Below are 17,459 nucleotides of genomic sequence, written 5' to 3' on the forward strand. Positions count from 1 at the left end.
GTTACTGCGCGTCAATAAAGTCCCAACTCATGCTCGCGTAAATTCACATAAGCGTGTGCGCCATTCACGCATTACGCAACGCACAACTAGCGTAAGCATTGCGCCCAACTGCGTGCATGCCATTCTATATCAGTACACGGTGTTATGAGTCTTATTTTTTCCGCCTGAATCCGCCATATATAAACCGAACAAACTTTAGCATTGGATGGGCTGTTCCATTTGAACGCTAAACTAAAAAACAAAATGAACATCAACCTTCCTCAGCGAGTGACTTAGTTTGCTTATTTCAACCTAATATATTGGAATACATTCTTATCTTATAAACCCACCTGGTGGCCAACAAATGTTCCTTTGCATTTATACTGTTGTTGTGGGTCATATGCTGAAATAAAACAAAGAGAGAAACAAAACTATTAGTGTCATCAATGTAAGAATAATTATCATCAAAAACCTTTACACAATATTACAAAACATTCGAAATCATACTTTTGCAATGCACTATACTTCTTTTTATGGGCTTGATGCTGCGTAAAGATGTAACGTTCATATTTGTTTCACGGCTATAAATGTGATACACTCACAGAGTAACCAATACCTGTATTTAATACTTGAAACTTTCATAGATTAAATTACAATATTGAGACACTCCTTTAGACATATTAGAAACTGATGACATGCTTTACAGATAGTTTTACATTGTATTCTCAATGACAAGAGCCATGAAATACAATCTACATTAAGGCAATTCCTGTACTGGCCATTTGTGAGTCTGTAATAAATAGCAGTCATCTCATATTTTGCTGGAGGGGGGGGGGGGGCTTCGCTGGTCACTTTGTAAGTCTCATAGGGCACGTTGGCCACCTATGATAAATGGTTTGTTCATTTTGAAACAAAGGACCCACCTGGTGCACCTGGAGATGAATCTACCCCTAATGGTGCATACACAGGTGAGAGGCATTATTGTTTAGTATATTCAGCAGACGGTATAGTTTATTCACTCCCACCATACATGGTGAAAGACCGATATATCCTATTTAGATACCTTGCAGCCAGCAGACATCTGATCAAACTCAGCTTTCATAGAAACCGTGCCTGCCTACCTACTTGACTCATGAAAAATTCAATCACAGTTTTTCATATCTGTCTGATTATAGATCCCCTAAAGACCTAGTCATTTCCCGATTCAATTGGACTTTGCGACTCTTCTTTGTTTTTGACACCTTGCTAGAATAAGCAGGCATATACGGTAGTTATTGCAAACTTGACAAATGATTGGCTGCAAAAAATCTACTTTTTACCCTCTTCTTGATATGCCATTTCATCCTCTTTATAACTTGACAAAGGACTGTTTAATGAAGCAACTGCTCTTGGTTTTGACATTTTCTTAAAACAGTATGTTTACATTGTTTGCATAGTTACCAGATTCCTTATACATAATGTGCATGGAAATAAATATGATTCAACAAAAATAATTAAATCAAATTGTTTTTTACATGGGCCAGCATACTGATAAAGGCCAATGTCTGAAATGCCATAAATGGCAGATTTTCAACCTTTTGACTTTTTTGCTTACGGTTTGAACAACAAGCTCTTTTACCTGATGGTAGTAGAATGACATATTTACAGAAAACTCAAAGGAAAAACAAACAATCAGTAAGACATTTACACAGTGTGCTTGGTAGAAAGAACAACTGAAGAATAGTGTTCAACTTAACCCTAATCTTATCCTTATACCTTAAAACTAATCCTTAATATCTTGGAGTCGTGTCAGTCATTTTGAAGTCTTGCCTTGTCAGAAGATGCTTCCAACTTGGCAATACTATATGTGCCAACATCCTTCCAGTCAAGTGATATGGTAAGACAGAACAGTGCACCATGCATTCCGTGTATGAGATATATGGCATATATCGCTTGTCAGTTTCACATCATGTTGTTGACACAGGATTCTATCATAACTTCATAACCAAACTGGCAGATAAAAAGAGCTGATTCATGGCATGTCTTTGATCTAGTCATCGTCTGTAGATGCTATTTTATCCATATTCTACCTGATTTACTTGGATCTAGGCCTTACATATACGTGACACAAGGGTACATACCTTCAGGGACATATTGCGCAACAGGTAAACTCTACAAAGTGTGTGATCTGTTCACCTTTAAAACCACACCTTTCTTTTAAGTAACATTTGCTTTCCTTTTACCTACACTAACTTGTAAGTCCAACTAATTTATAAAGTGTTGGAATCACTTTAAAATGCTTTTTTTTATTCCACATTTGAGCTTTCTGAATGCAAAGTCAGATTGTTGAACCAAAGGTTGCAATTGAGATATTGAAATAAAGACAAAATGATGATGATAATAATAAGTCAATTTTCAAAATTGCCTTCTTTAGCCCGATCAGATTGTGTCACCAAGTCTTTTTGAACCCCACTTTAGTCTCACACATTTTACAAGACCCTGTTACCAATGCAATCTTTTGAATCTTTACTTACATAATAGAGACACCTTATTAGCAGCCATTAATACAGCAATTAAGAGTCTTAGATATCTCATCAATTATATCTGATCGTATTACAAGAACAAGTGACATTTATCATTTCCTTATTACCACAGCAGGTGTCTGCGTATGCTGCCATTATGTTGGCAGACCATACAGCCAACAGGCAGCAGGCAATGCGCCAATATAACTGCTAGGTCATTTAAGGACAACATTGATATCTAAGACTCTTATAATTTACAACTTTGGATGATTGACTCATACAATGGACATTGAGTTACACTGCGGTACCTGTAATGCTGGCTTCATACTTTCCTGCCGCTTGCCGCTTTGAAGGTGATTTTGCTTCACTGTGCAGTCGCACCAGAAACGCTAGTGGTGACCAGCGGCAAGCTGATATATAGATCACTTCACCGCTTTGCCCAAGCGGCAGCATCGCTAGGGGTTCAATTTAAGTCAACTCGGGAGCGGTGCCGCTCTAATGTATGAGAACATGATATGATTTTTGATGATGCTGAAAACAAAAATACACAATAAGGCTGGCTTACCCCCTCCTCCTGAGTTGAGTCTTGCGTTGATCATTGATAGCTCTGAGTTGACCATGGAATAGTTATGTCTGTGATCTATTAGCTCTTCTGATATCCCTCGCTGATTCTCATCAATTTCAACTAGAAATAACAACAAAAAGAATACCATTAGATATACATTGGGTTTCCACTTGGAAAGAGATCTTGAAAATTAACAAAACAAAGAAGGGTCAAAACAAACATTAAATTACTTTTGTTTGAATTAGTTTTATGGAACTTAAGGATATGTTGTGCTACATGACTTATACTATCCCTGTTACTCATATGCACCATTCAATTGGCATGAAATGTAAAATGTCAAAAATAATAGCGATGCTTTAAATAGTACACCTTTACAAAATACTCTGATATCTGACACACTTGATTATCCCATAAGTACCATGAAGCACACATTATATTTTCATAAATGAAACCATTTCCAACTTTGCATGAGTAAATTATATAAATTGCTAATGGTACGATTCATTAGATTCGATTGAGTATAATAATTGAGGATTTCAATGACCCTTTTTGCTATTCACAGCAGTTGCATCAAATGAGTATTTAAATTTCTCTAATGTGTGGGCACCGAGTGTGATAAACAGATATTATTTTATAAGTTCACAATTTAAAATTTACACAACCGTATTTGAAATGTATACAAAAATACAATGAGATGAGAGAAATAGCAGCTATAACTAAAAACAGTAGTTTCTTTTTAAAGAGTATATGAAGACCTGCAGGCATACAGTTAGCCATATGGGGAGTGTTTTCTACTGAATGTATGTACTGCAGACTGCATCTTGAGATTGCCTAAGTCTGACAGATGAGATTCCTGAGGAAGGATGATAGTGAGGCAATAGAAGGAAGGAAACACTGGAAATGCTTGGATACGGGGATTGACAATGCCACCACCACCACTACCATGCAAACATTAACACGCCATATGCGCAAACATCCAGGGGAAACAAAATTATCATTTCATATGTATGAAGATACACCATTGGTACACCTGGACCATGATCGGGTCATAATTTTAAACTTAATTTGTGGCGAAAATGCACAGTGCAGGTTATTCATTTATCCCTAAATATCAATTATTTTTTGACTTCAAATCAATATTATTATATGTTTAATGGACAGTATTTTCCCTGGTCTGTAGATATCAACTAAATACATAATTTGAGTCCAGATTCAGAATCCTGCAATTCTTACACCATTTAAATCAAATTAGGCTTTTGCAATTTGAAGATCATCAATTTCTCACATATGTACTACACAACCCAATTATTTTTAAGCAGAACCAGGTCTGTTGCTATTAATAATTTTGAGATAGATTTTTAAAACATGTTTAAGTGGACTTTGGTGTATCAGTGAAGCAGGGTCTGATGGGAGATGTGGCTCTCAAAAGTTGGATATTCATTTCAAAATGGAAGCCCCAGTTTAGTAGATTATGTATATAGGCAAATTTGTGTGGTTATGACATGGACTCTTGTAGCAGATTTTACTATATTTTGTGTTGCTGACACATTCAACTGCACAGATATATTACAACCGGTTCACTACCTCTCTGAACTAATCTTGACTTCTTCAGCTCTACACATGTCCATCTTCTTAATTTAATTTCCATTAACTTGTAATCTTGATACATCTCTCATTTTATGATTTCCATCATACATGTCAAATTTTTGACTCTTTTCCTATGATTTTGACCCGATTCTTTGACTTCCTCCTCGATGGCATGGCTAATCTTGACAAGTCATCTTCATGTTCTTACAACTTTTCATGTGTGTTATTTCTGATAGTTGTCTTTCACATTCTGTAATCATATATTTCACTTGTCATTAAACAAGGAATAGATAAGCTCATTGGGATCTACAATTTAAAATTGTTTTTACATCCTAACCTCATGCCCTATTTGTGAAACGTTTCATTTATCATTTCTAATCATTGTACTTAACTGAGCAACTCAAATTGTCTTAAATTTCATCGCATAATGTTTTAATGTCAAAATATAGGGTAAACTAACATAACTTGCACCTGGAAAGTAAATAAGATGAATATTTATGAACTCATCAGCTATGTAAATTATATGCAAAGTAGTCTGGTTTGTAAATTAGGCTATTCCAGTTGAAATCCTTACACCCTCAATGGAAGACTTAACCTTAATCTCCTACACAGGGGGTGTAGGTTTGAAATGGAATCATCCATTCAGATAACCTCATTTGAAATTCACACTCCCTGTGTTGGAGATTAAGTTCTTGTCTTCCATAGGGGGTGTATGGATTTCAAATAGAATGTCAAATTATACAAGCTGCTGCCAGGCCCTACCCACCTGTCTGCTCCATGCACAAGAAGTAATATTACTCAACTATAATCGTATGTGACTTTTTTAATGTTTATGGAAGTATGTTGAACTGATTTTACAGATTATTTATGCCTATAAAGTAGGTCATACTATAATAATGTATATAAATTTTTTTATAATCAACTTAATCATACAGGATATGTTAAATCACAAATAAATTATACAAATGAACATAAAAATTTATATGCTGTATTCTTTACACTTCAATTTTCTCTCCTACGCAGGATATATTTCAGTATAAAATTCACACTTTAACATCAATGTGGATCATAACTTTGAAAGGGAAACATCAAGATACTTTGTGTGAGTTTTTGTCACAATATTGAGACATTTATGACGTTCAGATATGATTCACTCATCATAAAGACTGATAGAGAAGACAGACAGCATTTTATCTGTGTGCTAAGATTGACAGATGGGCGGCTTTCAATAATGTAATGTCATGATTTTGGGGCCAGAATCATTAAAGGTAGCGTAATCAATTCAAATGAGTTTCTAGCTGAAATCATACTCACGGGCTTCATCGTAGCATGTGCAATTCAAAAATTGTGGTACGCCCCAGCAAACTACAATGACCAATCACCCCATATAATATTTAATTTGTTCACATCACAACAACGTCCTCAATGTTTCTTGGATTTCTACTTTTTGCAATACCCATTTTTGTAATACTCAATGATGTACTTAAATATCCTGTGAAAGACTACGGAAGACTGATATGCTTTAATTACAGTCAAATTTAGTTTTTATAATTAAACAACGATCCTGGTTTTATTTCGCCAACTTATTGATACACACAGTGGATGATATAGGCACTGGAATGAAATAGTGGTTTTTCTCTGTTTTACCTCATTTGTTCAGGCTGAAAATATCTGATAGTGAAACTAACAATACTTGAAAACAAAAAATTTTCAGAGCCAAAACTTTTAATTTTTTAACTTAAAATACATAAACCAAAACTGAATGTTATTAAAATGTATTTCACTGTTTTTATAAATACACATTTAAAAAAATGCAAATGCATCGTTTTTGAAAAGACTGTTATCTCTTTTTCAAAGTGACACATCATTTTCGTGATCATGTGTAAATTCTGCTTCTAACTGATGTGTACAGTCAATGAATGTTTCTATTTACTATTCATATCTATTTCACAGGTTACAAATTAATGAAACTTTTCATCAAAAATCGAACTTGAGGCTCCCGATATATACAATTTTCACGTTTCAGGAAAACCGCAAAATACAAAGGAGGCGAGCATTCTTTTGACCATACCTTAAAATCAATTTTTCTGTCTGGAATGTAGAATACTAGATAAGGTATGCATCCATGTGAAATGGTTGCATTACATTTTCAGAGTTATATATCTGCACCACAGATGTGGCGTACATTCTGAACAAAGAGTCTACTACAGGTAGTATAGATTGTGCGATACTAGACTTTAAACCCACTATCTAAACTTTCGAAACATAAAAAATCTAAGTAAATATGTTGGTTTCTTATCAATACAAACAAACAAAAATAAAAATCCACAAAATTGTTTGCTAGTCCATTTTTATTGGGACACCCTATATATAGCATGAAATGCCTCCTATATAGCTGCATGTATTTCTTGTATATAGTTCTGTATAGCCCAGCGGATATCTCCCCATCATAATAACTTCCTTTCAACTCTCAGCTGACGAGTTCTATTATCCAAGAAACTTTATCTCTCTATCCTTTACTTCCACTCGGAATAAAATGAGAACCCTCTACCATCAAACCTAAAGAAGGGCCTCACTCGGAATAAAATGAGAACCCTCTATCATCAATCCTAAAGAAGGGCCTCACTCTGAATAAAATGAGAACCCTCTACCATCAAACCTAAAGAAGGGCCTCACTCTGAATAAAATGAGAACCCTCTACCATCAAACCTAAAGAAGGGCCTCACTCTGAATAAAATGAGAACTCTCTACCATCAAACCTAAAGAAGGGCCTCACTCTGAATAAAATGAGAACCCTCTACCATCAAACCTAAAGAAGGGCCTCACTCTGAATAAAATGAGAACCCTCTACCATCAAACCTAAAGAAGGGCCTCACTCTGAATAAAATGAGAACCATCTACCATCAAACCTAAAGAAGGGCCTCACTCTGAATAAAATGAGAACCCTCTATCATCAAACCTAAAGAAGGGCCTCACTCTGAATAAAATGAGAACCATCTACCATCAAACCTAAAGAAGGGCCTCACTCGGAATAAAATGAGAACCCTCTATCATCAAACCTAAAGAAGGGCCTCACTCTGAATAAAATGAGAACCCTCTACCATCAAACCTAAAGAAGGGCCTCACTCTGAATAAAATGAGAACCCTCTACCATCAAACCTAAAGAAGGGCCTCACTCTGAATAAAATGAGAACCCTCTACCATCAAACCTAAAGAATGGCCTCACTCTGAATAAAATGAGAACCCTCTACCATCAAACCTAAAGAAGGGCCTCAATGTATGGATGTGTTGGCTTGAAACTGACACCATATATACGGCAAACAAGTTATTCTTACTAGTATTTCAGTTTTGTGAATTTTAAATTAATGATAATAGTGATGGATTCATACCGTGGCAACAACTATTTAAATGCTACGATTCCTGTAGTTTTTCTCTCTTACTTTCAAAACAGTGCCCATTGTAAAGGGTTAAACTGGGAAGGCCTTTCAGATGTTATTTAAGTATACCAACTTTAACAAAAACTGTGTTGTGCCCTTGTGTCATGGTAGGGTATCATTATGATTATACCTCAGGTTCTGACACTAAAATAAACAATAAGAGCATTGTCCTAACTAACCATTGTGAAAATGCACAATAAATTGGTATTAAAAGCCAACCGTATAAAGCCAACCGGATAACAAATGCATTGATTTCTTACAACTAACTGTTAAGACACATGTTATGTCTATGAGCTTGTTATGTATGTTAGTTTGTAAGCAGTTGGTCCTAAAAATATTTTTCTAATTGACATAATAGTTTTCAAGATATGAGTTCTAATGGAAAAGCACCGATAAGACACATTCATCCATATCTAGTAAATTGACATGGGTGACAGATGCATGTTGCAGGCATGACTTGGCACGTACATACACAACTCTATGCACGTGCAAACATTTCTAACAAATATTGTACCCAAAGAAATTACATTGCTACAATACCTGAATTTAGGAGACTTTCAACAGCTATGATAAAGTATAAGCCTACATTCTAAGCCTTTCTTAGAATATCAAAACAACTTACCAGAGCACACAGTTGTTGATACCCTCTATATATCTCATCTAAGACATACAACTTATTAATATACAAGACAAAATAATGTTCTACTCACCGACTGATTTCTCCATCCTGGTCAGATTTTCATCTAAATAATCTGCAGCAAAGAAACAAAACAGAAGGATACGGTAATGAATTTGAGATGTCCAAACAAGAGATAAGACAATAGACTGACAATGACTGTGACTGACAGGAAGTAGTATTTTACAAAGTATGACTATGAACTAGTGGCTCCAAGTGTCACCTGCACCAATGACGTCAACTATTGTGATTGGTTCACCCACACTGGATTTGAATGAAGATGGTGCCTGTTCTTGCAAAAGCTTATGCAATACTTGGATCTAGCTGTCAGTAATGGGTTTAGTGTGGTACAGAATTGGCATCAATCCACTGTTGGTATTATGATCTTCTTCTACCAAGAAATAGGCAATAATGGCCTTCACTCCAATCAGTTACTTCCGTATCCGATTCTCAACACCCACAAAAATTGTGTTCCTGTATGTCCCTATGCGTCAACTTCTCATCAATACCAAAGATATATGCTGCTGATGATGCCAACTTCTACATATCCAGAAAAAATCAACTACATGATGTCCAATAACTTTAAAATATGTAATGCAACATCCTCATTATCATCAAGCGTTGCTTAATTAAATACAGAAAGTTGTTCTGTCATTAAAAACAAAGTAAAACAACAATTAGTACATTGCCCCAGCTATGCCCCATGCAACATGATACCTACGCATCAGCAATGACTGGAACATTTAAACTAAATTGATAATGAGTACCAGTGTTATACATTCAAACATGGGGGCATATCAAGCAGGAAATTGTGGCTTAAACCAGGCTTAAATGATGTCACAGTACTCACATATGCAACACGATCAACTGCTCATCCCGGTTACATTATTGGCGCGAATTACCCGTGCAAATTGGGCTGCCTTAACAATGCCATGAATAACTGCAACTAGGTTGGGTGATGGGTTTAAACACGACTTACTAGGGAATTAACAAGCTTGATGTCGGACCACACCCATCATGGGTGTTGATGTGTCATGCATAGATTGGCAGTGACAGTGTATTGTACTTTATTGTGTCACAGACTTGGAATGAATCCGTATTAAGCCTCACAATGATGTTTACAATGGATCTGGGTTAACTTGATTGTCAAGAATAAAGGTCATTGTAGGCATGTAGCAAACACTAGGATGTATTCATACATCCATCATGGTCATTGCTATACAGCAGATAGCCTACACCAATGTGTCCCTGATATTCACCTGAAATTACCAGAATTTCTTAAGGTCCGTTCATGCGTCACTGCATCTACGTTGCGATGAGTTGTGTTACCCACATTGCAGTCTCTTGCCAAAATACTGCAATATAGTTAAATTCGTTTTAACAAGATTTGCAGTGCGTTGCGTTGAGTTGTGGCCAAAAATGATCGATATATCGGTAACGCAACGCATATGCAGCAAAGCATGAACAGACCTTCACACGTACATGATAATACATTAGGATACAGTTTGTTAACCCCCATACACTTGTACACCCACAGACTGACATTTGAATGCTGTTGGGTACAAAAATTCATACCCATAACAAAAGGTCAACTGTTAAGATAACACTGATATATGAAGAATACTGAATTTTGCCTTTGGGAATGAGTCAATCCATTTTTGGCTCCCAACCCACACACGTAGCACACAATGTCAAATTGGTTCACATTTTGTGACAGTTTGATCAATTTGGCAGATGAAGACTTTGATAGATTCAAGTTGTTCCTACCAAATAGAGCTGTTACTCTATAGTAACATATGACAGATGACTGCATGACTCCCTAAGGTAAGGTACTTCACAATCAAGCTGTTTCCTCCAATAAACCAGACTACAATAATTGGACACAATTTATTCATTCTTTTTAAATATATGGTCCATTGCTTCCCGACAAAATGCCTTTCCTAAATGTTTGTGCAAAGCAATTACAAATGTATATCAGAATCCATCATCTTTTGTTTTGGAATAAAAAGACTCATCTTTAAGAGTAAAATATATAACTAAACTGCAATTTTCTGGAATTCTGCCACAATGACACAATTCAATCCCTGATCAACTCCTCTCTTCTGTGCTGTAACAAAAAGAAAGCGCAGTGATTTATAGTGCGCTTTGCACAGGCACAACACCCATACGTTGATCCACAAGCCTCATCCCCCGCACACTTTACAGAACACCCCTACACACACAGAGCATCCACATAACTGCTGAAAATGTGTAAAGCTAATCTTACAAATATCTGTGTACATGGAGGTACACATTACATTTTTCAAAACCACCATGACATCATGTAGCTTCATGTTTACACACAAGAAAATTTACATACTGTGCATCTATTCTCTTGTCATTAAGGGTGTGGCTTAAATGTTGTCATCATTCACATCATCCTATCACTATTAAAGTTAGGATGTTTTGCATTTTGATGAAGACCTTAGGAGTCAGAGAAAATCATGAGGTCATTACACACTAACATCATCATCTTCTCTACTATCTAGTCATCATGGGTGTGGCTGGTCACACTTTGGCCCTAACAGTGGTAAGCCACACTCTGGCATACAGGATGAGCTCACAAGGTAAATTTGTGCAAATGTATGAATGACTTTGCTCACTGTTACCCCACATACAGCAGATGTGCACACAATTATTGTCCGTTAGGCATTAACATCTGAAATCTGGGAGATAACCCTGACGAAACTTGGGCCAGGCACAAGTGAGTTAGTGAAGGGGTAAACCTCTTCCCACAATGTTTTTTGTCTCCTTATTTCATTCATAACATACTGATTTGAAATGATAAGTTATCATCCCCCTTTTAATCGCCTATAAATTATTGAAAAATAACCATAATATCTCAGTTGATGATAGTACCAACTCCACCCACCCACTATATGATTTGTAGACCTAAAACTGCAAAAAAATGCCTGTTATAATATAAGTTGTGACCAGTTCACTAAGTATAACTAAACAGAAAAAAGTCCAGGAAGCATAGAAATATTTAACACTGATAAAGAAGACCAAGTCAAGCATTATTTCCCTCCACTCATCCATCCTCTTTATAGAATTAAGCCAATGAGTCCAAGCTACTAAAGATAAATGTAATAACAAACTTAATTATGCTGAATGCTATTTCATGAAATAAAACGATTTAAAATTTTGTTTTCAGGTGCATTTTCCATTCCTACTTACATTGACTGATGAAAGCATCCACTGTCCATTCTAACACGTCTTGAATCCAACAGTTTTAAATTGTCAAATGAATTAATGAGGAAATAACCTTATTTACTTGCTAAACAAAGGTCAAATACAACTTTTGTTTCCTTTGTCAAGGTCAGAATATACCCTCGAACTTTTGGATTTAAACAAGCAAAACCTACACCAATTGATGTTTGTATTTAAACTTGCCACACAACAGGGCATATAGTTAAAATCAAGACAAAATATACGCCCTAATCAAACAAATCATCGTGACAAATCTCTGATTTATACAATATTCAGTGGCAAGGATAACTGACCAACCATAATACTAATTTGTTCAGGTTAGTACTGTAGACACATGAAGAACTATAATAATCTGATTTTGAAACAATTATCATGGGCAATTAACAAACTTGGAAAGAAATACTCTATCTACGTCACTAATTTCAATTTATCTTCTTATCATTTTCAAGAAAAAGAAATTATTTCTAAGACTTAATTTTTTTAACTACTGTATCTGCATTCCAAACTGCAACAAAAGGCTGCCTAATTGCATGAATTACAATGATCACCCTGTAATGACAAGATATGCATGAATTCTCTCAAATTATACCTTCAATAATTGGCTACACACTCGGCAATTTCCAACTGCAAAACTGTTTCTTTGAACTATATACACATGATAAAAGAATAATTTCTTGTAACCTTGGCTAAATGAGTAAAGTAAAATTAAACACTTATTTCCAACACGCAAATAATACTGGATCAAGTTTTGTTTGTGACAGCTATGTCTCCCTTCTTTCCTTCCACTTTGGTCCTTCCCGGATGTTGACATTTTCAACTCTTGTGGCATCTTTAAGTTATCAAGCAACAAGTAGATAGCATTAATAGCAATGAGTGTCTTCAACCACTCAACTAGTTGCACATCATTGAGACAGCTGCATCCTGTGCTTTTGAACGTCTCAAATTGAACAAGATTTAAAAAAAATTCTTACAAAGAATCACAAAACCTAGATTTAGAAATGAATGCCTTCAACCAGTCATCTGATTGTACATTCAGTTCTAGTGCTTTTGAAGGTTTCAAATTGTATGTAAATCAAAGACTTGATTGCCATGAGAGCTATACAGCAATGAATGCCTGCAAACAGTCCACATGGCCAACTGGTTCCATAGCATAGAGCAAAGGCATTTCCTTTGGGTTTTGAAAGTCTCAATTGACCAAGAAAAAAACCAACTTGATTGTTGCATTCACAAAAGATACGAGTTAATAATGAATGAGTTCAGACAGTCATGTGGTTCCACAAAATGCTGCCAGCCTGCTCCTGTGCATTCAAAAGTTTCTAATTGACAGATAGATAGAGAGATAGATATGGATCATTTCATTTTGCTTCTCATTCAACAAGAAAGCAAATGAACCCTGACAATTTGAAAGGTTTTTTTTAACTTGAAAAAGTGTATGAAATTGGCTGCAAAAACAAACAAACAAACAAACAAAGAACCACTGAAATTACAAGAAAATATACTATTTAGAATTCTTGCAAAATTCATGCCTGCATCCTAGTTGCATAAATGCAGAGCTACAATCCTGACAAACGTCTTGGAACATTTGAGTTCCATGCACTAAGAATGACCCCTCTACCTCAATACAATGTTGATGCAAAAGTGCAACACATCTTTACATTAATTTGATAGACGCCAGGTATTTGCAAGGTGGATATAAGACTTAATCAGGTGGATCCAATTTTGTTGTTAATTAACATGTGATAATTAAGGGTACCTACTACTCGAACTATTAGGGTGTGCCCCATAATGTTGACGTTGAATCTGACCTAATCCGGTCATTCCAAGAACACAACTGGACATACTAATATTACTACAATAATTAAGCTAATGAGGTTTATAAGTGTGAATGACTTCCTGTCAGTGATCCTATACATTAATCCTAATTTCCGTAGTTTTTAATTGACCGTCAGTACCCATGTGAATCTATGACGCAATCTTGGAAGGAGTGTGGTGCTTGTAGCTAGCGCATAAGCTATTCAAATTAGTTAGATTGTCCAATGCCTTCTTCACTTCAAGCAACCATGTCAACAATTTTACATATTATTAGCATATTTGGATGATGCAGGCAGGATATAGGTAGACAAGGTAAAATAAATAGACATCCCACATCTCTGGACAGCCTATCAGAGTACTAGCTGGATGTAAGACCTACACTCTATTGCAGGGGTCCTTAACTGGTGGTCCAAGGGCCAGATCCAGCCCACTAACTAGTGTAGTTGGCCCTTGAATAGCTCTGAAATGTAGAGTAAACATAACAAACCAAGCTCCAATATGTGGCTCCATTTCAAGATAAATGGCAAAGAAGGTTGATATGTTTAATAATGTAGTTTCAATGCAAGGTGGTTTTGTCCAAGTAGTTTCAATGCTCTATGAAACTTGCACAGAGGATGTAGATAAACCCCTTGTAGCAGAAAATGCCACTAGCTACATTTTCATGAAATTGCACTTCACTTGGAATCATCATTATCCCGGCACATCCTTTTTAAAGGGATTTTTATCATGATTTTTATCATGATTTTGTGACTTAATCCCCTTTCAAAACTAGAACAATTCAGTTCAAATTTTGGGATATGACTGGACTGTTTAATGGAGATTTGTGATCAGTGCCTTTGGAGACAAGGACATTTTGGCTCAAAGTGAAAGGAGGGGGTATCAAAATACCCAGCAAACTATCACCAATATCATAAGCAAACAAAAAAAAGAGATAATGTCTATTCCAATTCATCACAAATATAGGAAGGGAAGCTGAAAGTGACATCTGTAACTTTTCTCAGAAAAAATGAAGAAGAACAAGAAAGACAGCACATCCTTATCTTAATGTGTATTTCCCTGTTTTATCTAACACAGTTTGACATTGGCAGTTCAGCTCCTGACATGAAGAGGCTAACATTGGTTTGTTATTCAAAGACAAATTGTACTGGTGAAAAATATATGCTCAGATCAGACACGATGCATGAATAAAAGTGCATAAAATATGATAAAAATGCTCAAAACGGGCAAAAAGAAATAAAAACAGAAATTTGGGCAAAAAATAAAAAGGAATTCCTTTTAACAGTGATGAACATAACAGGGATGAAAAAAGCACTTATTAATTTCCTGAAACTGCTTTAACATTTCCTGAAAATGTGTATTTCCCTATACTTTGTACAGGGAAGATCTAAGCAAATTTTTCTGAAATCAAGAAATTTCCTGAGGATTTACATCCCTGCTTTTAAAAAAGAAAAATTCTCATGCTTGTCCAAGTCAGATATTCTTCGTTAAATTGGTCATATTTTGACACGCTTTATGATGAAAGTATCTTGTTAGCATCTCATTAATCTAGTGCAATTAGAATTAAGATTGGCAGATGGAAGGAACAGGTTGGGAGGGCGAGTAATTAGCTATTGAATAACAGGTGATGAGCACATTGTTTCAATGTCATAATACAGGGTGTGCCAAAGGCTTTCCTAATAATAGTCCAACATCTGTTATCCGGCTAAGATGGGACTACAACATGCTGGACTGGTTACGTGAAACATTTGGAAAGGTGAATTAAATTATGTGAAATCTGCTTTGATTATCCAAAGTGCTCAAATTGGGACAATTGGAAGGTACTGCAGGATAATAACACTAAATAAGTGTTGCGGATAACAATGATTGGTTTCAAATGCTTTTAATATAGAAATAAAGGGATAAAATGGTTATTAAAGCATGTTTTCTTTGAAGGTTTCTAGAAAAGTGTTGGCTACATTGATCACACTGAGAATCAATTGAAGTAGAGCTGTGCGAACAAAGGCTTCTCTCCCACTCTCCCTGTCAATTCTCTACTATCTTCATGATCAGCGCACCACCTGCACACCTGACATTGCCCATACACATTATCATTGTGATTGCATGTGTTTTAATAGCAGGCATTTCCCTTCTCCTATAAGCTGTCTCCCAATAACTGTCACTTTTTGTAGGCCAATTATGATACATAGCAAATCTATGAGAATTAAGTGTCCAAATAAAATAACAGGATGAAGGGTACGCTATCGCACACAGGTAGAAGGTGATAATACAATCATGCCAAGAGGATCATAAAAATGACACATAAAGGAATATAGGAAGAGAAATTTGAATGTAAAGTATAATGTTACAGGTGAGGGCTGAGGTATTAGGTAAAGGTACATGCCTATAATGCAAGGTTTACCATAGATATTACATGTTATGAAGAAAATGCTAAACTTAACTTGGGGTGGTACTGGTCAATTTATTTGATTACAGTTAGATTGTTTAAACTAAGCAAATTAGCCTGCTTTAAGATGGACTAGGATTTGAAATATGCTTATTTCAGGAGCAGGTGCATATAGCTAGGGGGTGCAGGTTGCATGATGCACCCCTGGATTTGCCGCACTCCTGATATGATTCTTACGAAGTCATAAACAGAGATATTTTGGTTGTATTATAGCCCTATAAAAAGTGTTCACTTGAAATGTGACAGTCTGTGACAGACTGAAACTGTACAGCAATGTTACTTAATCTTTGATATGAGCCTGAACCGTGACTTGCATTTGAAGAAAGGTGCTATTTGATATTCTTATAATGCACAGAATTCACAAAGTTGCCAAATTTCAACTATTGTCTGAAAATGATTAAAATGGTTTCAGATTCACCTAAGTGCAACACAGGTCTGTAACAGAGAAGATGTCTTACCCTTCCCAGAATCCTTTGCAACATGATACATCACCTCATTTCAACAAATGACACTCACATTACTTTGTACAGGTTCCCTTTGTTTTAATTTTGAAAATAGACTAGCTAAACAAGGGTTGATAGTCAAGAAATAAGCATATTTTGCAAGATCTGGATGTGCTCTGTTCATTGAGGTTCTTTTTGTCACTATCGACCAATGTAGCACTAGATAGCAAATCAGTACAGAAAATTAAAATGGAAGAAATGCATTGTGGGAAGTGTAAGATATCTTCTCTGGATGTGTAACTAGAAACCAGTATTATTAGCATCCTATGCTTGCTTGAGTGGTAAGAAAGACAAAAGGATGAAATTGAAGAGTGAAATTTGAGCAAAGTATAAGACAGAAGACCAATCAGGGCTTGATGTATGTCACTCGCCTGGCATTAAAGATGAATTCTGTGATCTATGACCCATGTAATAGCTAGCTGTTGGATCATTTGCTATGAATATTGCATTCTACCTGGCACAGCACTGATGGGAGCTACTAACCATAACCTATCAAGCTGGTGCAATTTATTTCACAAGAACATTTTCTAACTACTCAGGGCTCGAACTTGGGATCTCTTGCACTGACATGTAGCTAGGAGGTGTCTACCCTAGGTGTGCTATGGCAACTAATCACTGGCCTTGTAGAGCTTGGCTGATGGGAACGTTTCTAATCCAAAATCTACACCCTAACCCTAACCTAAAACCCAACCCTAATCATAATCTCT

The 17,459-nt window shown here is 35.9% G+C and overlaps 1 protein-coding gene across 5 annotated transcripts in view; it reads right to left on the reverse strand.

The window, feature by feature from the left end:
* Nucleotides 1-17,459, reverse strand: part of LOC140151521 (E3 ubiquitin-protein ligase TRAF7-like) — a 174,976-nt gene that overhangs the window by 26,411 nt on the left and 131,106 nt on the right. For all 5 annotated transcript variants that reach the window (XM_072173889.1, XM_072173888.1, XM_072173891.1 and 2 more), the window contains 3 exons: nt 8,780-8,821; nt 3,046-3,165; nt 330-382 (listed from right to left, as the gene is read on the reverse strand). In XM_072173889.1, the coding sequence (XP_072029990.1) occupies nt 330-382; nt 3,046-3,165; nt 8,780-8,821 (215 nt within the window). The remainder of the gene's footprint in view (nt 1-329; nt 383-3,045; nt 3,166-8,779; nt 8,822-17,459) is intronic.

This window comes from Amphiura filiformis, chromosome 4 (assembly GCF_039555335.1).
Source record: "Amphiura filiformis chromosome 4, Afil_fr2py, whole genome shotgun sequence".
Classification (NCBI taxonomy): domain Eukaryota; kingdom Metazoa; phylum Echinodermata; class Ophiuroidea; order Amphilepidida; family Amphiuridae; genus Amphiura; species Amphiura filiformis.